The following is a 22436-nucleotide window of genomic DNA, read 5'->3' on the forward strand; positions in this document are numbered from 1 at the left end:
CCACCCCCTTGGCCAAAATGGGGTGGTCCAGCCACCCTATTTTGGCCAAGGGGTGGCTGGGGCCACCCCTTTTAGTTTTTATTTTCTTTTTTTAATAGTTTTAATTTTTTAAAATTTTTATTTTTTAATAATTAATTAATATTATATTATTTCTTTTACAAAAATTAAATTTTTATTGCGGTTGGACGATCTTAGCCGTCCATTTGGAACTACCGCATAAGCCTCTCCGTCACTAGAATATGGTGTAAAACTCCATTTTACATCTTTTAATAGAAATTTGACATTTCCATAGACTTTTCCATAACTTTTAAAAGAAATTTGACATTTCGATAGACTTTTCCATTTGTTCTAACCTTACACTCACCACTGGTATTAGCTTGTATTTTAACGTTTCTTCTTCCAATTAACCTAATCTCTCTCTCAAGCCATCGTCTTTCTTCCAAGCTAATCTCTCTCTCAAACCAAGCTCCGTTCCATTAATAAAAATCATCTCTTCTTAGAAGAAGCCAAAGGGTGAGAAAGAGAAAGAGAAAAAGGAGTTCAATTCCACATATATAATTTTTATTACAGCAATGTCTGCCTTCATTAGACTACAAAACACATACAGTACTTTATAGCAATTTCTTTATTTCATTGTCTCATAAAACATAAAACTAAAACTAAATATTTAATCCAATAAAAAAATTAGAAAAAAATATTTAATCCAATTTGATTATTACTGTCCCTCCGGCAAGTTAATTTATTTCAATGCCCTTTAGAACATCATGAAACTCTGCACATCACCAACGAAAAACATATAATTAGTTAAGAGAGTATATCTGTATATCAAGAATACACTTTGAGATCAAAGAGAGAGAGAGAGAGAGAGAAATTACACTCTGCAGTCGACATTAGGGCCAATGGGTATAGGATTGTCGACTTTGCAAGCTTGGGGGATGAGATTAGCTCTCTCAGGCTTAACACCAACTTGTATGGCGAAGTTTTTGAGACATTGACAAAGGGCCCTGCGTGTTTGGGTGGCGCTGGCGGACGGTTTGAAAACGCTTTGTGCGCCGACACAGCACTCATGGCTTGGCAGCAGTTGAGGGCCGGAACCCACCAAGAAGGCCTTGCAGGGACTAAAACTCTTTACGGCATCAGGACATGTTATGGCGCCATCTGAAGGGCACGCACTGAACACCAAAAACACCAACCCTAAAGCCAATACAGACAAACCCATCATTTTCTTCTCCATCTTTTTCTTTGATACAAAAAGAAGAAGAAAAACGGATTATATATATAGACTTTCTCTTAGATACAGGATTCAAAAAAGAAGAAGAAAAACGGATTATATATATAGACTTTCTCTTAGATACAGGATTCAAAAAAGAAGAAGAAAAACGGAGAGAATCTGCTACATTAATTGGTGTCCATATCATATGGCAACCATTGACCGGAGTTAAAACTTCTTTTTTAGGATGGGAATCTTATAATATATATATTGTGTGACAATTTGGTATTATAGCATCATATATATATATATATATATAGTAAGTGAACTGATTTTTTAAGTAGTGAACTGGCTTTGACTAAAATTGAACTAGTCTATTTAATATATATTAATACCTTTACTTAAAAACTCATATATAGAATCAAGAGTTAGATGTGCGTTAATACGTTACTTAAAAACTCTTTTATGAATTATGATATATAGAATCCCATATATAGCTAGATTTAAAAAAAAAAAAAAAAAAAACCATATATAGGATTTTAAAAGAAAATCATATATAGTATATAGAATCAAGAGCTATATATATATATATATGTTAATACGTTACTTTAAAACCCTTAAAAAATCATATAAGAATTTTTTTTTTCTTTTTTTTTTTAAAAGAAAGAAATCGGAAAACAACTATACAAAATGTGATTTTATAATTACAAATACAACTTTTATAAAATGCAAGAGAGATAATTAAGCATTGGACCTAATGTTGGGATTGGGATTTTAGAATGTGCAATTTGAAAATATGATTTTTACAAAAGCAGTTAAGTGTTTAGCAAAATCGCAATTTGGCCTTTAAAAGTGCAATTTAGCTTTTAAAATTATACATTTTCAAAAAAGCATCTCATTACTTGCGATTTAAAAATGCATATTTTCTGTGTTTTCAAATCACAGTTTTTTCAATCCCAAACAACCAACTTTTTGCTATTTGGTTTAAATCGCATTTTTTGTCTATTAAATCGCAATGCTAAACACACAATTATTTGATTGCGTTAAATGTTGAGTGAAAATTTTTGTTTTATTTTTTATTCATAAAAAAGATTTTGTTTATTTTTCTTTGTACCTTTTTTCGAATGTTCATAATTATGAGTTTTATTTGTATTGAAAACATCAACAATATTAGAGATTCATGCTAGCTTTCTATTCATGTTTTGATTAGGTAGAACTCAAGTTGTCCTCTTGCAATTTTGTTTTTCTTTAAATTTTTTCATTTTAAACTACTTCTATGGGAACAAAGATTTTAACAAGTTATTATTCATATGAATTAAACTAAAGTTAAGGGTAATATGTTTAATTCATTTGAATGTTTTATGTGATTTATTTTTCATTTGTATGATTTTTGGAAGTGATTTTTATACTTTTGAGAGCAAAAAAAAAAAAAAGAAGTAAAAACTTATTTGATTATTGTGTAGAAAATGAACATAAACACTTAAAAACATCAAAGAGATAATTAAGCATTGAACCTAACATAAGTAGATTTATTTGATTGCATTAAATAAATGTACAATAAAAACATGTTTTTTTAACTTATAATAATGAAAAGTACAATTATAATACTTTTTAAATTTTGTAACTAAATTAGAGAAATGATTGATATCAATAATTTGCCCACTCTTCCATATTCTCCAATAAATATTTCAATAGATCAATCATTAGATTTGCAGAATTGGTGTCCACATATCTAATGGTTGATTTGTAAAATAAATCCACAAATCTAAGTACTTAGAGCATTCACATCCGGCTCAGTAAAAATTTAGTTAAATTTAGTCAAAATATCATTTTTTTTTCTTTTTTTTTTCTTTCTATTTTAACTATCAACTTTTTAAAATACCTACATCCGGCTTAGCATTTTAACTATCAACTTTTAATATTTCATTAAAAATATTTTATTTTTATTATTTTTTTATTCTTATGTAGTTCTATGAGGGAGGAGAGAGAAGTTTAAATGATTTTTAATTAGAGGAGAGGTAATGAAATGATTTTTTTATTAATAAAATTATACATTGTTGAGCTACAATACGCTCAACAAAGCTGTTGAGCATTGTAGTTCGTTAGGAAACTCTTGGCTAGTTTTCTGAGCTAGATGGAGAGTGATTTTAACACAATGGCTCAATAAAATAGTAAAAATGCTATTTTGTTAAGCCAGATGTGAATGCTCTAAGTCCACAAATCTAATAGTTGATTTAAAAATATAAAAAAAAAATATTGACACCAATCATAATGAAGAATCATGCGTATTGCACGGATTATGGGCTAGTTGATTGTAATTTGTTGCAAAAAAAAAAAAAAATGTTGTTGCCACATAAAAATTGTCGCACGTTTCCACTAGACTGTTCGTACACTTTCAAACAAAAATTAAACTACCATCTCATTGTTAATTTCCCCCCAAACTAGCAATTGTGTCAATATTCTCTCCCTCATGACAAAAATATCATTCATAATTTTTTTTTTTTTAAAAAAAAAAATCTTAAAATTATAGATTCCCATCATAATTTACAATGATTGCTAATTAGTTAAACTATCAAAAAATGTCAATGTCCTTCCAATGCCCAAAAAGGGGGTTTTTTTTTTTGTTAAGAATATTAAAAATTTTAAGAGAATCAAACGATATTAATGTATATCTTTATTATTTATTTACCATAATTTGGAGCCTTAATTAAATAATATTGACTATATGGAGGTTCATTCAAAAGAGTAGAAATATCAGGCCAAATATGTCGAGAGAATTGCGAAGAAACTAGGAATTATTTTATTCATTTAGATTACTATATAGACTATAGTCCAGGTCCATATGTAAACAGTCCAAATCCATATTTCTTTCAACACGATACATTTGGAAAATTAAATTGCTCCTTCGCTCCTACGTTTATTTCTCCGACGTACATCTCCCCAAGAGAGCATCATGGGATTCTGCACGTGCAACCAAGGAAAACATATTAGTTAATTAAAAGAACTCATCAAGAATAAATATAGATACTCTAATCAAGTGCAAACTAAGAGGGAGGAAGAGAGATTACTTGCTGCAGTCCACATCGGGGTCAATGGGTACAGGAACATCGATTTTGCAAAGATCGGGAATTTGTTTAGCCTTCTCAGGCTTAACACCCATATCTTTTCCAGCCTTTTTGAAACATTCACACAGAACCTTGCGTACCTCAGGGGTGGTAGCCTGTTTCAGCACATTTTGTGCACCTAGGCAACAAGCAGCAGGGGGCGACGCTGGGCCAGAACCCACCAAGAACGACTGGCACGGCAACAAACTTGTTAAAGCATCCGTGCATGATATGTCATTCGAAGGCCTCCCACTTGCATTTAGAACCAAAAACATCAACCCGAAGGCCAATACAGCACAACCCATCATTTTGTTCTCCATTAATTCTCTTTTGAAAGATTAATTTCGCTGCAAATATGAAATGAGCATGGTTTGGAGTATAAGTTCAAGCTCTATTTATAGAGCCCTGCCATGAGTACCCTTAATAACTATCATTAAAGTGAAGTTAATAAGCAATTCACTTCTAGGGTGGAAAAAGAAGAAAGAAAGTTAATTCATTGCCTTGTATATATGTTAAAAACAAAACTACAAAACCAAGTTTCTACGTACCTTCCATTTTATAAGAAAGTCATGGTCTGTAAAGAATAATGATAACCCAACTTCTCATCTGTACACATTTGAATTTATCTCATAGATTAGTAGTAAGTTTAAAAGTATAGATTAGATGTAAAGTTCAAACTTGTAATTTCCGTTATATTGATTGATTATTATAAAGAGATAATTCAGTCGAGTAAGGCAGAACAACATTTCAGTCACTTCGTAGTTTATTACACTGTCAAAGTACTGTATAAAATATTTAATACCAAAATTATATATCTTTGAACCCTTTTAAGGTTATATGTGATTTCAAAGCTTTTTTCTATGTAAAATGTTTTTAGAAAATATTTTATGCAATTTTTTTTTGGTATGAAATTTCTATGAAATTTGGCCTAAGTGAGAGAGGTTGTGGGGTCCTCAGGCCATGGTACGTAGATGAGCTCAACACCCTAAGCTGCATGGGGTCGGTGAACCCCGCAGCCTGCTTTTCATTTCGAGTTCTCACATCATTATTTGCCTCATTTAGAATATTAATAATGTTTGAATTTCTTTTCAACATGGATCCTTAGAAAAATTTAAAAACTCTTAAGTTGGAGTTCCTCCTCCTTTCCACCTCTTTCCCCAACTTTGTCCCAGTTCATGCTTTGCTAGGGTAATGGTGCATGGCATTGCATGCAAGTCATGGAACTTACCCTTGTGATTGATCCACATGCGTGAGAGACTCTAATTTAAACGGCTACACATAGTTTTATTTACAATCTAACAAAGTTTCATTTAAAATCTAACATAGTATCATTTTAAGCTATATTTAATATCTTCCCAATATATTAATATAGCTTGAATTATTTTTATTCTGAGGTGTTTTCGCTGCTGGAGCTGCTCTAACTGAATTGCTATCTGTAGCTGCTCTAACATTGTTATCTTTGCTGGGTTCAATCCTTTACTATTAGGATCTCTAGAGCTTCTGGTGGAGTTGATTTGCAATGTCAATAAGGATATCCGCAAATCTATCTCCTATATAAATAAGTTCTACCCTAATAGTTCTCAACAACTTGGTGACAAATGCCGTAATACATTAAAAGACAATATTCTTTCAACAGTGTTACGAATTAATACCCTCTCTAAGAGCACTAGCAGCAAACTTTCTATAGTCTATTCTCTTATCTATGTTTAGGGAAAATCTAAAAAAAAACCACAAAAAATCACCCACATCAAAAGCCCTAAATATAACCAACATCAAATGGCATCTACAGTGTTTCCCAATGCATCATTAAATTATAAAAAATTGATTCTCTCTCCCCTCTCCTCTCTACTCTCTCATTGGTTGCAATGGTAAAAAGAAATAATATTTAATTCATATAAAAAAAAAATAAAGGAATCTAATGTAAAATATTTTTTTTATAAGAAATAAAAATGTAGTTTTATTCTCTAAATTAAGGGAAAATGGTTAGAAAGCTGCTGCTAATGCTCTAAAAGAGAACGGTGATCAATATTCATTGAAGAAAGTGGCCGATGCATAGGTCGACAAGTTCAACAAGCTCATAACTAAGATGTATGGAGACTTATTTTCTATTATAGAGTCCAAAACTCCTGATCTTAGAGAGGTTGTAGAAGGGCAGTTCAAGAATCTGGCTTACAAAGAGCATGGACCGAGTATCTGATGTGTTGTATGTGCTCGGATTTATGACGTGAACCAATAGATTTATGACTAGCGTGAGGGAGAGCTGATTGATAGACCATTGATAGGGAGAGTCATATCCGTATTGAAAAATATGGATCGGATCTTAAATATTTTGATTAAAACATGCTTAAACAAGCTCATCCCGTGGCTTCTGCCTTTGAAAACTTCTGGCATTTCGTGTTCTTTCTCCTCACGCGCGTCCAAGCAAAACCCAAGTCCTTTTCCTCCCACCCAAGTCCAAGCAAAACCCAATATATATTTCTCTCAATTTCTCAATGGGAAAGAGCTTCCGGTGGAGTTGAGGAGTAGGATCAAAATGAGAGCCTCGGCATGACAACTTAGGATTTGTAGCATTACGGATAGGTTGAATCTGTTGTGGTTTCTTTAAGAATATTGTAGCGAATGGTTTTATTTTTTTGGTCTCTCAATCTTTGGTGATGAGTAATTTGTAATCAGATGAAACATGGTGAAGGAGAAAATGAGAAAAAATGATTGAAATTGCATTTATTTAGAGGGAGACACAGAACTATATTGGGTTGTGCCCTTTTTCTTTTTTTTTTTTTTTTTTTTTATTTTTTAACTTTCTCAATATTCTTTTATATATATATATATATATATATATATATCACATCAATCACTTTTTATTACTATTTAAATTTTAAAAGAATAATGAAAAAACAATTTTTTTTTTTTTTTTTCACATACTAAAAATTTAAAATTTTTATCTACTTTATTTCTTCCAAGCTAATCTCTCTCTCAAACCAAGCTCGGTTCCATTAATAAAAATCATCTCCTCTTTAAAGAAGCCGAAGGGAGAGAAAGAGAAAAAAGAGTTCAATTCCACATATATAATTTTTATTACAGCAATGTCTGCCTTCAGTATACTACAAAATACGTACAGTACTTTGTAGCAACTTCTTTAATTATTTTCATTGCCTCTTAAAAATTAAACATAAAACTAAATATTTAATCCAATTTGATTATTATTGCTGTCCACATATCCCTTTAAACTACCATCTCATTGTCAATATCCTCGGATCCCCCATCATGACAAAAATATAATTCATAATTTTTTTAAAAAAATTATTAAAATTATAGTCCTTGTATCGAGTAGCCATAGATCGATTCCCATCATAATTTACAATGACAGCTAATTAGCTAAACTATCAAAAAAATGTCAATATCCTTCCAATGCCAAAAAAGTTATATATATATATTAAAAATTTTAAGAGAATCAAACGATATTAATGCATTTTTTTATTGTTTATTTACCATAATTTGGAGCCTTAATTAATTAAAGAATATTGACTATATTGAGGTTTATTCAAAAGAGTACGTAGAAAGAACAATATCAGGCCGAATATGTAGAGAGAATTGCAAAGAAACTAGGAATTATTTTATTGATCATTTAGATTACTATATGGATCGACTATAGTCCAGGTCCATACGTAAACAGTCCAAATCCATATTTCTTTCAACACGATAATTTTTTGGAAAATTAAATTGCTCCTTCTCTCCCAAGTTTATTTCACTGACGTACATCTCCGTATGAGAGCATCATTGGATTCTGCACGTACAACCAAGGAAAACATATTAGTTAATTAAAAGAACTCATCAAGAATAAATATAGATACTCTAATCAAGTGCAAACTAAGAGGGAGGGAGAGAGAGAGATTACTTGCTGCAGTCCACATCAGGGTCAATGGGTACAGGAACGTCGATTTTGCAGAGATCGGGAATTTGTTTAGCTTTCTCAGGCTTAACACCCATATCTTTTCCAGCCTTTTTGAAACACTCACACAGAACCTTGCGTGATTCAGGAGTGGTAGCCTGATTCAGCACATTTTGTGCACCTAGGCAACAAGCAGCAGTGGGCGACGCTGGGCCAGAACCCACCAAGAATGACTGGCACGGCAACAAACTTATTAAAGCACTCATGCATGATATGTCATTGGAAGGCCTCCCACTTGCATTTAGGACCAAAAACATCAACCCGAAGGCCAATACAGCACAACCCATCATTTTGTTCTCCATTAATTCTCTTTTGAAAGATTAATAATCGTTTCTTTTCTGCAAATATGAAATGAGCATGGTTTGGAGTATAAGTTCAAGCTCTATTTATAGAGCCCTGCCATGAGTACCCTTAATAACTATCATTAAAGTGAAGTTAATAAGCAATTCACTTCTAAGGTAAAAAAAGAAGAAAGAAAGTTAATAAGTTAATTCATTGCCTTGTATATATATATGTTAAAAACAAAACTACAAAACCAATTAAGTTTCTACCTTCCATCTTATAACAAAGGATAATGATAACCCAACTTCTCATTTGTACACATTTGAATTTATCTCATAGATTAGTAGTAAGTTTAAATGTACTCTTGTGATTTCCGTTATATTGATTACTATAAAGAGATACAGCCTATCACTCAGTCGAGTAAGGTAGAACAACATTTCAATCACTTTATTTTTTGAATTGTTGGAGGGGGTATTTAGCGATGTATAATTGAGTACTTTCCTTTCCTATTGCACCTTTTCACTTATGGTAGAAAAATATTTGTGTACTAATTAAGCAACGGAAAACATTTTTCATATTATTTTTAGGATCTCTCAATCAATTAAACTGATGAAAAATAATGGTTTTTTCCATTAATATTTTCAACTCAAAATATTTTCCTTATAAATTAATCATCTTACATTGAAACAAACGAAACATAAGTGATCATCTAGAGCTTTTTAATATTTGATTTCTTCTTTCTTCTTTTTTGTTTTAAAAAAATAAGTTATATATAATTATTTGCATAGAAAAAGAAGTTATTCATCATGATTTAGGTTTTTAGAGGGTTTGCTTCTTTTTATTTATTTATTTATTTTTCTTTCTTTTGAGGGTGTGGGGGAGGGATTAGAATCACCAAGAATTAGATTGCTATCTGAATTTCTATGAAATTTGGGCAACCTAAGCGAGAGGTTGTGAGGTCCTCTTGCCATAGTAGACGGGTTGAAGCTGCATGGGCTGGGTCGGTGCACCCCGCAACCTGCTCTCTATTTCGAGTTCTCACATCATCATTTTTCCACTTTTAAAATATTATTAATGTTTGAATTCTTTTTTCAACATGGATCCTTAGAAAAAATTTAAAAACTTTAAGTTGGAGTTCCTCCTCCTTTCCACCTCTTTCCCCAACTTTTTCCCAGTTCTTCCTTTGCTAGGGTAATGAAGCATGGCACTGCATACAAGAAAAGCTTTTCATCACTGACTTTTTCATTATTGTTGGTGCATGCATGATACACCTCTAAGTACTACTAGTTAAAGAAACTTAAGCAGACTCTAGAATTTAGTTTCTTTATTTGTATTTTTATGTGAAGTTTGAACTGTGGAAATCACCTGTTATTATTGTTGTGATGTGCTGAATTTAATTTCGTGACAACAATTAATATGTTTATTTGTGTTTCGTTTGCTCCTTAATTAATGCAATAAGGCATTTTACTGATCTTTGCTAGCCGTACATTTTTTGGCTTAATTTTCCATGGGTTTATTGCAATTCTGCCCCGCAATGAATACCTCAACCATGCGTCTTACGCCGTGTGGGTAATGAAAGAATACAGAGCGGTCCAATCGTGGACACAGCTGTATGATATTTTTGTTGGGACTCATGGTAAGGTGATAGGCTTTACCAAGAGTGGTGAAGTTCTGGTCAGCAAGGGGGAAACTTGGTTTCTTTCGGCTTTATTTGCTTGCAGCTGGTTGTAGTAAAGTAACGGTGAACTGAAACCAAAAATGGTTTTGACCAGTGGTAACAGCTACCATGTTCAGAGTTCTACTGCGTCTCATGCATTCTTACTTTATATATGGAAGTGCATTCAAAAGAGTAGAAAGAACAATATCGGGCCAAATATGTCGAAATCATTGCAAAGAAACTAGGAATTATTTTATTAATTTAGATTACTATTTTTCATTAATATGTAAAGCTAAGACAGCGAAAACAGTCCAGCTCCATTTTTTTTTTTCAACACGATACATTTGGAAAATTAAATTGCTCCTTTCCCAAGTTTATTTCACTCACGTACATCTCCCCATAAGAGCATCATTGGATTCTGCACGTGCAGCCAAGGAAAACATATTAGTTAATTAAAATAACTCATCAAGAATATACATATATATCTTCGATCAAGTGCAAATTGATTAGAAAAAAAGAAAAAAAAAATCAAGTGCAAACTAAGGAGGAAGGGAGAGAGAGATTACTTGCTGCAGTCTACATCGGGATCAATGGGTACAGGAACGTCGATTTTGCAGAGATCGGGAATTTGTTTAACTTTTTCAGGCTTAACACCCATATCTTTTCCAGACTTTTTGAAACACTCACACAGAGCCTTGCGTGCTTCAGGGGTGGTAGCCTGTTTCACCACATTTTGTGCACCTAGACAGCAGGCAGCAGTGGGCGACGCTGGGTCAGAACCCACCAAGAACGGCTGGCACGGTATCAAAGTTGTTATAGCATCCTTGCATGATATGTCATTGGAAGGGCTCCCACTTGCATTTAGGACCAAAAACATCAACCCGAAGGCCCATACAGCACAACCCATCATTTTCTTCTCCATTAATTCTCTTTTGAACTATATAAAGATTAATTGTTGCTTTTCTGCAAATATGAAATGAGCATGCTTTGGAGTATAAGTTCAAGCTCTATTTATTGAGCCCTGCCATGAGCGCCCTTAATAACTATCATTAAAGTGGTGGAATTAATGAACTTCACTTCTAGGGGCAAAAAAGAACAAAGAAAGTTAATTCATTGCCCTCTATGTTAAATGCTTGAAAAAAAAAAAAATATATATATATATATATATATATGAAGGGCCACCAACCCATTAATTGAGTTCTCCTTATAAATTACATTTTTTTTTTAAAAAAAAAAATGTGAGGGTTGTTGCTCCATTTAAGGGTACTTTTGAGAATTTATGTGGAAGAAGTACTAGTTGGTCATGAATATTCAGCCTTCTTCTAACCACTGTGACACGGCAGGACTGATGTAATTAATTAATTATATACTTCTTAATTGTTGTTCTAAAGTACTTTATAAATTATGATACTCTCTAGTTCATTTAAACCGAATAATTTCTAATCAGTTATATTAGAGGTATTTTTATTTTTTTACTTTTTGAGAGGATAAAAACCATTTAATTGCTGCATTAAAGTTAGACTTTAATAGGATTGCAAGAACATTGATTTAGTTTAGATTTATCTAAACCAACACGGAACCTACACAATCAACTAACAATCACACTACCCAAGCGCTCTCTCTACTAGGGTTCCATCTCTAGCAGAGAGCGCCGCTCTCCTCCCCTCATCCTTTGCTGCCTCCTTCCCTCCCCTTGCCTATTTTTTCTTGTGAGGTTGATTTATGTTACCTGATGGTCCTTAGCTCCTTAATGGTGTTTTTTTCCCTTCTTCTCTGCCCCTCTTTCCATCCCTTTGTCCACTGTTTTTTTTTTTTTTTTTTGTTTTTTTTAGGCTCTTGGATCGGTTTGCTCAGAGCCTGATCTACTGTCACGTCGTCGTACGCCCCATCACCAGGTTCTTCGGCTCTGTCTGGGTCCAACACCACCTACCGCGGCTGTGTCCTCGTGTTCCGACCAGTTTTCACTCGGCAACCTTCCTTTCCAACGTAGCTTTTGCTTTGGGGGTTTTTGTTTTTTTGATTTTTTACATGTAATCTTTCTAATTCTTGTCTTGTTGTTTTCTTTTCTAGTTTTTTTCCTGTTCGTTCTTCTGCCTGTATTTCTTGCTGCTTGTAATAAGGCTTTGTCCTCTCTCTTGATCTGCTCGCTTGGTGTTATGTGGGATATCTACTTTTGGTCCTGACCCTTGGGTGTTGGATGTAAACGGTATCTTGGCTTTCGAGTCGAGGAGGAAGAGTTTCGGCATGGGGGTTTTCTGCTCTCAGGGCCGAGGAATAAGAGCTACCTATGCATTGGATTGAATCTGTCTGGAGCAGATCTGTTGTTAAAACTGAAGACTAGTCATGAGTTAGCGAATGTTGATGTCATTGATAGGTCTTGATTGTTAGATTATAATGTTTGTATCTTTGACATCTGTAACCTCGTAGCTTCGGCTATGATTGCTTCAAAACTTTTTGTTCTGTTTGTAAGAGCTTTTGCTCACGATCTTTTCATCAATGAATAAGTATAAAATGTTTCCCCTAAAAAAAAAAATAGAAAAAAAAAATGTTTTGATTTTTCTTAGTAATATGAGAGAGTGGTAAGAGTATTAAATGGTCAAATTTATTATTTATTATAACCGAAAGGCTAGAGGCTTTAGTAGAATGCCAATGGATTTCCTCACTATATATCCAGGACTACTTGCTGGTGCCAATGGGATGGAATGAATCGCTGAAATATACTTTTATGAGTTTATCTTGGGAGTGCCAAAGTGCTAATGTAACAAGAGCTGTGGCAGGACGGGCTCGATATATTTTGAGGCATAAGGTGAAAAGTTTAAGTGGAGTATTTTTTTTTATATTTAAATATTAATTAAATAATATTAATATTAATATTAATATTATATTTTTATTTAAAAATTATTATTCTTGCTTTTTGAGATGCAAAATTACTAATTAGGTTTTTTAATATGACCAATCCATTTAATCGTTCTTGTGATATTGTTGGTCTTAGCTAGGTAAGATTTCATCAAGAGAGTCTCTTTTATCAGAATATAGAGTAAAACTCAATTTTACAGTTTTTAATAAAAATTTGACATTTCCATGGACTTTTTCATTTGTTCTAACCTTACGTGCGTGCTCTCCACTAGTATTAGCTTGTATTTTAACGTTTCTTCTTCTAATTAACCTAATCTCTCTATCAAGCCATCGTCTTTCTTCCAAGCTAATCTCTCTCTCAAACCAAGCTCGGTTCCATTAATAAAAATCATGTCTTTTCTTAAAAGAAGCCAAAGGGAGAGAAAGAGAAAAAAGAGTTCAATTCCACACATATAATTTTTATTACAGCAATGTCTGCCTTCATTAGACTACAAAACACGCACAGTACTTTATAGCAACTTCTTTATTTCATTGCCTCTTAAAAATTAAACATAAAACGAAATATTTAATCCAATTTGATTATTATTGCTGTCCACATATCCCCTTTAAACTACCATCTCCCCTCAAAATAGCAATTGTGTCAATATCCTACCCCCTCATGACAAAAATATAATTCATAATTTTTTTTTTTTAAAAAAAAAATCTTAAAATTATAGCCCTTCTGTTGAGCAGTCATAGATTCCCATCATAATTTACAATGAAAGCGAATTAGCTAAACTATCAAAAAAATGTCAATATCTTTCCAATGCCAAAAAAGTTAATATATATATATTAAAAATTTTAAGAGAATCAAACAATATTAATGCATTTTTTTATTATTTATTTACCATAATTTAGAGCCTTAATTAATTAAAGAATATTGACTATATTGAGGTTCATTCAAAAGAGTAGAAAGAACAATATCAGGCCGAATATGTAGAGAGAATTGCAAAGAAACTAGGAATTATTTTATTGATCATTTAGATTACTATATAGACTATAGTCCATGTCCATATGTAAACAGTCCAAATCCATATTTCTTTCAACACGATACATTTGGAATATTAAATTGCTCCTTCTCTCCCAAGTTTATTTCACCGACGTCGTACATCTCCCCATGAGAGCATCATTGGATTCTGCACGTCGAACCAAGGAAAACATATTAATTAGTTAATTAAAAGATTAAAGCATCAAGAATATTATACATATCTTCAAGTGCATGCAAACTAAGAGGGAGGGAGACAGATCGAGATTACTTGCTGCAGTCCACATCGGGGTCAATGGGTACAGGAACATCGATTTTGCAGAGATCGGGAATTTGTTTAGCTTTCTCAGGCTTAACACCCATATCTTTTCCAGCCTTTTTGAAACACTCACACAGAACCTTGCGTGTTTCAGGGGTGGTAGCCTGTTTCAGCACATTTTGTGCACCTAGGCAACAAGCAACAGTGGGCGACGCTGGGCCAGAACCCACCAAGAATGATTGGCACGGCAACAAACTTGTTAAAGCATCCATGCATGATATGTCATTCGAAGGCCTCCCACTTGCATTTAGGACCAAAAACATCAACCCGAAGGCCAATACAGCACAACCCATCATTTTGTTCTCCATTAATTCTCTTTTGAAAGATCAATAATCGTTTCTTTTCTGCAAATATGAAATGAACATGGTTTGGAGTATAAGTTCACGCTCTATTTATAGAGCCCTTCCATGAGTACCCTTAATGACTATCATTAAAGTAAAGTTAATAAGCAATTCACTTCTAGGGTAAAAAAAGAAGAAAGAAAGTTAATTCATTGCCTTGTATATATGTTAAAAACAAAACTACAAAACCAAGTTTCTACGTACTTTCCATTTTATAACAAAGTCGCGGTCTGTAAAGGATAATGATAACCCAACTTCTCATCTGTACGTATTTGAATTTATCTCATAGATTAGTAGTAAGTTTAAATGTATAGATTAGATGTAAAGTTCAAACATGTAATTTCCGTTATATTATAAAGAGATAACTCAGTCGAGGAGTAAGGCTTAACAACATTTCAATCACTTTGTAGTTTATTACATTGTCAAAGTACTGTATAAATATTTAATACCAAAATTATCTTTGAACCCTTTTAAGGTTATATGTGATTTCAAAGCTTTTTTCTATGTAAAATGTTTTTAGAAAATATTTTATACAATTTTTTTTTTTTTTTTTTGGTATGAAATTTCTATGAAATTTGGCCTAAGCGAGAGAGGTTGTGGGGTCCTCTGGCTGTGGTAAATGAGCTCAACACCCTAAGCTGCATGGGGTCGGTCATCGATGCACCCCGCAGCCTGCTTTGTATTTCAAGTTCTCACATCATTATTTGCCACATTTAGAATATTAATAATGTTTGAATTTCTTTTCAACATGGATCCTTAGAAAAAATTAAAAACTCTCAAGTTGGAGTTCCTCCTCCTTGTCACCTCTTTCCCCAACTTTGTCCCAGCTCTTGCTTTGCTAGGGTAATGGTGCATGGCTCGCACTACATGCAAGTCATGGAACTTACCCTTGTGATTGATGCACATGTATGAGAGACTCTAATTTAAATGGCTACACATAGTTTTATTTACAGTCTAACAAAGTTTCATTTTAAGCTATATTTAATATCTTCCCAATATATTAATATAGCTTGAATTATAATTATTGTGAGGCTTTATATAAATATATATGTATTTGTGTGTTTGTATGTGTGCTAATTCATGGTCCACGCTCCATAAGACAAGAAACACAGACAAACGAGAGAGAGAGAGAGAGAGGAGAGAAAGAGAGATCTTTCCTTGAAAAATGAAAATCCAACCCACCCACGCCAAACACACTGCAAGTTCTCCAGATTTCGCCATCCTCGTCAGCAGCCAACTAAGAAGAGACCTTTGATAATATAATTTTTATTCCATCAATTCATCATTAATAAGACGATAAAATTAAAGCAAAATTCGTGTCAAACCTTTACTGCCTTGAAATATATATATATATATATATATATATATATATATATATATATATATAAACTCATCATTTCTGTTCATCTTTGAAGTTTTGGAAGTGCCGTAGATGGACTTTTCAGGGGATACAGAAAAATGAGAATCTGCTTGTGGGTGTTCCTACCATGGAACCTCTGAGACAAGTCTATATATATATATATATATATATATATATATATATAAAACTCATCATTTTCTGCTCCATCTTTTTTAAGCTTTTGGAAGTACTGTAGATGGACTTTTTCTTAGATACAGAAAAATGGAGAGAATCTGCTTGTAAGGGTGTTATACTGCATGGGTACCTCTATAAGGCAAGCTCCACCCTTACGCGGATCGAGTAGGATGCTGTTTAAGGCACTCTAATTATAATTATGGTAAATAAGTAATTTAAAAAATGCCTGTAATTTAGTAAATAAGGCACTCAATTAATGAATATTAATAAAACAATTTTCATAAAAAATAAATTAAAGTCCTAATTACCGTAAATATTATTTAATTAAGGCTCCCTAATTATGGTAATTCAGTAATTAAAAAAAGAAGAAGCATTAATCTCTAACATTTTGAAATAAATAAGGCTTAAAAAATTGATAGCAATAAATAAATGAATCAAACAATTTTAAAAATATTCTTAAATAAAACCCATTAATCTTGAATGTTCCATTATCGAACGTTGTGGGTAGATATCTTTTTTTGCCTTTGATGAGTATTGGGTAGCCAAAATTTTGGACATCAATAAATTAAATGCCAATTGGATCTTTTGCATGAGACATAGATTGCTTCAACATTCAATCCTAATTATGTTACACATGTCCAAGTGCGGACTAAAAATTCACTTTACCTCCTTAACTATTTACTCATTTACACTTTTAATTCCAATATTTAAAAAGTGACACTTTACCCCAAAAAAAAAAAACTTTCAAATTGTTGCAATTTGACCATTCTAAATTATTATTATTTTTTTTCAAAATGCTCCCATTCCAAGTAAAAAAAATTAAAAATTAAGGGGTGGCCGAAGCCACCCCCATTGGGCCTGGGGGTGGCTTGGGGTGGCTCTTAATTTTAATTTTAATTTTTTATAATTTTTTTTTTAAAAAAAAAAACTTGGAATTGGGGCATTTTGGAAAAAAAAAAATTAGAATGGTCGAATTGTAATAATTTGGAAGTTTGGCGGGGGTAAAGTGTTACTTTTTAAACATTGGGGTTAAAAGTGCAAATGGTGGATAGTTCAAGAGGGTAAAATGTATTTTTTTCAACTTTTAAAATATAGGAATTAGATGCATATTCTTTCAACTAACTTTTTTGCAAATCCAATAGATCTACCATTGAATTTATTAATTCATATGGATCTCAAACAAATTTAATGGTGGATTCACCTATTCACTATACAGAAATAAGTGAAAGATGAAATGAAGAATGATTTTTATTATTTCTCTAGGAATTATGCTGCACTAGCCAAGATTGTGTTCAATGTTCAAAATTGAAATGGAAAAACGTACAATAAAAATAAATAAATGCTAAGAAAATGGAAAGTTTACAAAATATTTATTCAATTACAAAGTAATTGAATAAATATTTTGTAAACTTCGGGCAAATATAGCTCTCTAATGGTATGATATCGTCTTCCTTAATTGGAATAACACCTCACTAACATATGACATATTTAATTGAAATTGAAAGGAAATTATAAAGACGAGAATATTGAAACTAATGATTTCTATATACTATGATACTATGCTATATCACTATATATTTATTCCAAAAGCTTAATTAAGTTTGTTGAAAATGGTGAATCTAGTCATTAATTTTAATTAATATTTTGACACTCCCTCTTTTATGCGGATTCAAACTCTTATTTAGTAAGTGAGATAAACACATAAAATATTTAATTGAAATGATAAAATTAGTGATTTAACACAAAATTTGCCTTTAAAATGCATATATATATATATATATATATATATATATTAAGTCCCAAAATTCACTGGTTTAAATAATTAAACTGTCTTTGCTTGGTTGTAGTAACGTAATATATGGAAGGACTATCCACTACTACTCGTTCATCTGAACTGATGAAACCAAAAATGATTTTGACCAAGGGGCACAGCTATCATGTGTCAGATTAATTTCTACTCCATCTCCTGTGTTCTTACTCTATATTTGGAGGGATCATTCAAAAGAGTAGAGTAAACAACATCAGGCCAAATATATTGAGAGCATTGCAAATAAACTAGGAATTATTTTATTCATTTAGATTACTATTTTTCATAAATGTGTAAGCTAAGACAGCGAAAACAGTCCAGCTCCATGTTTTTTTTCAACACGATACATTTGGATAATTAAATTGCTCCTTCTTCCCCAAGTTTATTTCACTGACATCTCTCTTGAGGGCATCATTGGATTCTGCACGTGTAACGAAGGAAAACATATTAGTTAAATGAATAAAAAACATGCATATTTTCACTTGCAAATTGAGAGAGAGAGAGAGAGAGAGAGAGAGATTATATACTTGCTGCAGTCCATATTGGGGTCAATGTCAATGGGTACGGGAGTGTCGATCTTGCAGAGAGAGGGAAGTTGTTTAGCTTTCTCAGGGTTAACATTCATATCTTTTCCAACCTTTTTGAAACACTCGCATAGAGATTTGCGTATTTCAATGGTGGTAGCCTGGTTCAGCACAGCCTGTGCACCTTGACAGCAGGCATCAGTGGGCAACGCTGGGCCATAACTCACCAAAAACGACTGGCACGGCAACAAATCTATTACAGCATCTGTGCATGATATGTCATTCGAAGGTCTCCCACTTGCATTTAAGGCCAAAAACATCAACCCAAAGGCCAATACAACACAACCCATCATTTTCTTCTCCATTAATTCTCTTTTGAACTATATAAAGAGTACTAATCGTTAATTTCTTTTCTGCAAATATGAAATGAACATGCTTTGGAGTATAAGTTCAAGCTCTATTTATAGAGCCCTGCCATAAGTACCCTTAATAATTATCATTAAAGTGAAGTTAATAAGCGCGTCACGTCTAGGGTTAAAAAAGAAAGAAGAAAGAAAGTTAATTCATTCCCTTCTATGTTAAAAACAAATCTACTATAGAAATTAATCTTTAATACCAAAATTATCTTTAAATCTTTTTATGGTTATATGTGATTTTGAAGCTTGTTATTCGGTGTAAAATGTTTTCAATGTTTTTCAACATGGAATTACCTTATAAAACCTGGGGGATTACATTTAAACATATTGACTCTAATGCAAGTCTTATGTGTCACGAGTATTTTTATGGCAACTATTAAATAAGAGTTAAAATATTTCTTATCGAGGAGAAAGGTTTAATTGATACCTTCCGTTCTAAGGTTTTAATATGAAGTTGAACAAGCCCTTGTGTTTTTAATATTTTTAATAATTATTTTTTTCTTTTTCGAGTTTATCTATTGAAAACTCAAATTCTAGCTCTGCCAGTGAAAGCAAATATCTTGATTTTGATTAACTAGTAATTGTATTTTATAAGTACATTTCAATGGAGCTAGCTATATAGCTAGGGTTATGTTGCACGCATGTAATTAAGTCATGGACAACGGCGGAGCCAAGGCCAGGGGGGTTGAGAGGGGGCATATATATGCCCCCTCTCACCTACCTAAAAAACCCTTAACCAAGGATACATTTAGACCTTGCTTACCCAGAAAAAGAAGTGCCTCACCCTTATGTTTGGCTGTCGCTCAGTAAGACAAAAAGAAAGGAAAAAAAAAAAACCCACAAAGCTCGTATCCTTTTTCTCTCTTCTAATCTTCCTCTGTTTCTCTCTTTTTCCTTTAGAATCTCTCTCCCTGGCATGTACAATTGAGAGAGCTGCAAAACAACATCTTGCTAGCTCATCCCTGCTTTTCCTCATTTTCCCTTCAAGTGAATCTGCAGGTTATCTCCAGAGAGAGATATCTTAGTAAATAGTAATTAGCTTAGTAAATAATAATCATTTTAATAAACTTAATCTATTAAACTTTTATGAGATGAATTTTTTATGCAAACTCTTCTAATTCAATATATCTTTTAGAGTGTGTTTCAGCATGCGATTTCACATGCTAAATGTGTGATTTTAAATCAAATTATAGGAAGTATATTGAGTAGGAATGCCTTTTTTTTAAAAAAAAAAAAAAATTGTGATTTAAAAAAGGTAGAAAAAATTGAGTTTTTAAATCACATATAGGCTAAGGGTAGTGTTTTTAAAAACGCACAATTTTAAAAGCTAAACTACAATTTCAAGGGCCAAACAATTATTTTATTTAATGCATAACTGTGTTTTTAGAAATTGTATTTTCAAATCACACGTATTAAAACTGTTTTTAATGGCAATTTTTGAAACCACAAATTCATACGAACTCTTAATCTTGCCCCTTGTAAATTGAAATCCTAGCTCTGCCACCGGTGATCATGGAACTCACCCTTGTGATTGATCCACATGGGTGTGACCACGCATGAGAGACGTTGATTTAAACAGCTACACATAGCTAAAATATATATAGCTTTCTAATAGTACTCAAATATCATCAGCCTTGAAATGACAATTTATCAACACATTAAATACTTAATTAAAATGGGAGATGATTTACAAACAAATTATTTGATCGTAATCTGTTATACTGTATGAGTCACCTTATATTTGCTACTAAAAGCAAATATCTTGATTTTGATTAATTTCTTAGGCACAACTCCGTATTGCATGGTAGTAAACGTGTTGTATTTGTATATGTATATTTTAATGGAGCTAGTGTAATGGTGCATCTAAGTCATAGAACTCACCCTTGTGATTGATCCACGTATGCATGAGAGACTTTAATTTAAACGGCTTGCGCGCCCGCCCTTTGGAATGACACTATATACCTAGTACCAACACTAGAAATATAAGGAAAATTACAAAGCCAATGTTCGATCGAAATCAATATAATCTCTACAATATGATTGCATGTTAATTGAAATGAGATATTAATTGATGATTTAATCAAAAAAATGTCTTTAACAAACATGCACCAAAAAATTAAACACCGACAAATGATTTAATTTACCGGAGTTTCACAAGCACTAAAAAATTAAAGAAAGATGCGTCGATATATAAACAACCGTATGATCCACGTGAATGGAATGATTGGTGGAGTAATATGACTTTTATATTTGTAAATGGTAAGTAATTAATTAATTAGGTGGTTAATTCCCGTGATTCACTGGTTTAAACTGCATGGCTTAATTTGCTTGGTTGTAGTAACGTAATGGTGGGATTATCTAGCACATGCATAAATATGTAAGCTAAGACAGCCAAAACAGTACTAGTACTCCAGCTCCATATTTTTTTCAACACGATACATTTCGAAAATTAAATTGCTCCTTCTTTCCCAAGTTTATTTCACTGACGTCATATATGTCTGATCCCATGAGAGCATCATTGGATTCTGCATGTGCAACCATTGAAAACATATTAGTTAATTAACGGTTACCTAAAATCTCCCTAGGAATTTACTTTTTTATTTTTTTCCTCTAGGGTTTATTTTGTATCACAGAAAGTTCTTATGGTTTTGGTAAAAAATCAAAGTGGTCCTTCCGTCCATTGACCGTTAGTTGACCTAACGGAACTCCATGTGGACCAATTAAAAGCTAGCTAACATTTGGCATAAGTGGCCACGTCATCAGTGATGACGTGGCACCTCATTAATTAATTTTTTAGAAAAAATTAACCTTTCACCAGTGCCGTGAGTCATCTTCTCCGGTGCCGTGAGCCACTGGTTCTGGCCCTTAGGGTGATAAAATTACTAAAGAGTTAACCTTTCACCCCAGCTGTTCATGACCCAGTCGTGGTTGGGTGGCTGGGTCTGGCCACCCAGCCATAAGGTTTTCTAAACCTCTCTCTTTGGAGCTCAAATCTAATGTGGTGTGGTACATTTTATTTTTGTGCATTTTTTGAGTTTTTGCTTATGTGCCAGTGACTCAGTTAAGGATTGGATGCTGTAAAACAGGAATTTAATTTAAAGAGCCTCCTGACCAAAGTTTAACTCCTTATATAAATGACTTCCTTTTTTCCTTTTTTCTTGTAATTTTTTGAACGGAGAATGACTTTTGTTGCGAAATATTAATAACAAACCCAAATGCATGCTTTTACATAGGAATTGAAAAGAATTAGTAAGATTCATTATATTCAATTAGGGCCGGAAATTTTTGACACGATTCACAAACTCAGTATGAACTCGGTACAATATTATTATAGGGTCAAAATTTGATATAAACCGGTTTATGTCATAAACGGGTTTACCTACTTGGCCATGGGTTGATCTACTTAACATGTT

The 22436-nt window shown here is 32.7% G+C and overlaps 5 protein-coding genes across 5 annotated transcripts; all 5 read right to left on the reverse strand.

Moving 5' to 3' along the window:
* Positions 1–3989: 3989 nt before the first annotated feature.
* On the reverse strand, positions 3990–4651 carry LOC132173030 (non-specific lipid-transfer protein AP10-like). Its single transcript, XM_059584592.1, has 2 exons — positions 4279–4651; positions 3990–4171 (listed from the first exon to the last, which is right to left on the reverse strand). Exons 1-2 carry the CDS (start codon positions 4632–4634, stop codon positions 4162–4164), a joined length of 366 nt encoding a protein of 121 aa, XP_059440575.1. The 5' UTR covers positions 4635–4651; the 3' UTR covers positions 3990–4161.
* A 3320-nt stretch (positions 4652–7971) lies between these two features.
* LOC132173117 (non-specific lipid-transfer protein A-like) lies at positions 7972–8603 on the reverse strand. The gene is made up of 2 exons (XM_059584698.1): positions 8210–8603; positions 7972–8098 (listed from the first exon to the last, which is right to left on the reverse strand). Exons 1-2 carry the CDS (start codon positions 8563–8565, stop codon positions 8089–8091), a joined length of 366 nt encoding a protein of 121 aa, XP_059440681.1. The 5' UTR covers positions 8566–8603; the 3' UTR covers positions 7972–8088.
* Positions 8604–10492: 1889 nt separating this feature from the next.
* Positions 10493–11187, reverse strand: LOC132173098 (non-specific lipid-transfer protein-like). The gene is made up of 2 exons (XM_059584673.1): positions 10769–11187; positions 10493–10620 (listed from the first exon to the last, which is right to left on the reverse strand). The coding sequence occupies exons 1-2, from the start codon at positions 11122–11124 to the stop codon at positions 10611–10613; spliced, it is 366 nt and encodes a 121-aa protein (XP_059440656.1). The 5' UTR covers positions 11125–11187; the 3' UTR covers positions 10493–10610.
* Positions 11188–14108: 2921 nt separating this feature from the next.
* LOC132168416 (non-specific lipid-transfer protein A-like) lies at positions 14109–14742 on the reverse strand. Its single transcript, XM_059579400.1, has 2 exons — positions 14354–14742; positions 14109–14233 (listed from the first exon to the last, which is right to left on the reverse strand). Exons 1-2 carry the CDS (start codon positions 14707–14709, stop codon positions 14224–14226), a joined length of 366 nt encoding a protein of 121 aa, XP_059435383.1. The 5' UTR covers positions 14710–14742; the 3' UTR covers positions 14109–14223.
* A 3691-nt stretch (positions 14743–18433) lies between these two features.
* Positions 18434–19017, reverse strand: LOC132168682 (non-specific lipid-transfer protein AP10-like). Its single transcript, XM_059579695.1, has 2 exons — positions 18611–19017; positions 18434–18504 (listed from the first exon to the last, which is right to left on the reverse strand). Exons 1-2 carry the CDS (start codon positions 18970–18972, stop codon positions 18495–18497), a joined length of 372 nt encoding a protein of 123 aa, XP_059435678.1. The 5' UTR covers positions 18973–19017; the 3' UTR covers positions 18434–18494.
* Positions 19018–22436: the final 3419 nt, after the last annotated feature.

The sequence above is a fragment of the Corylus avellana genome, chromosome ca2, assembly GCF_901000735.1.
Source record: "Corylus avellana chromosome ca2, CavTom2PMs-1.0".
Lineage (NCBI taxonomy): Eukaryota > Viridiplantae > Streptophyta > Magnoliopsida > Fagales > Betulaceae > Corylus > Corylus avellana.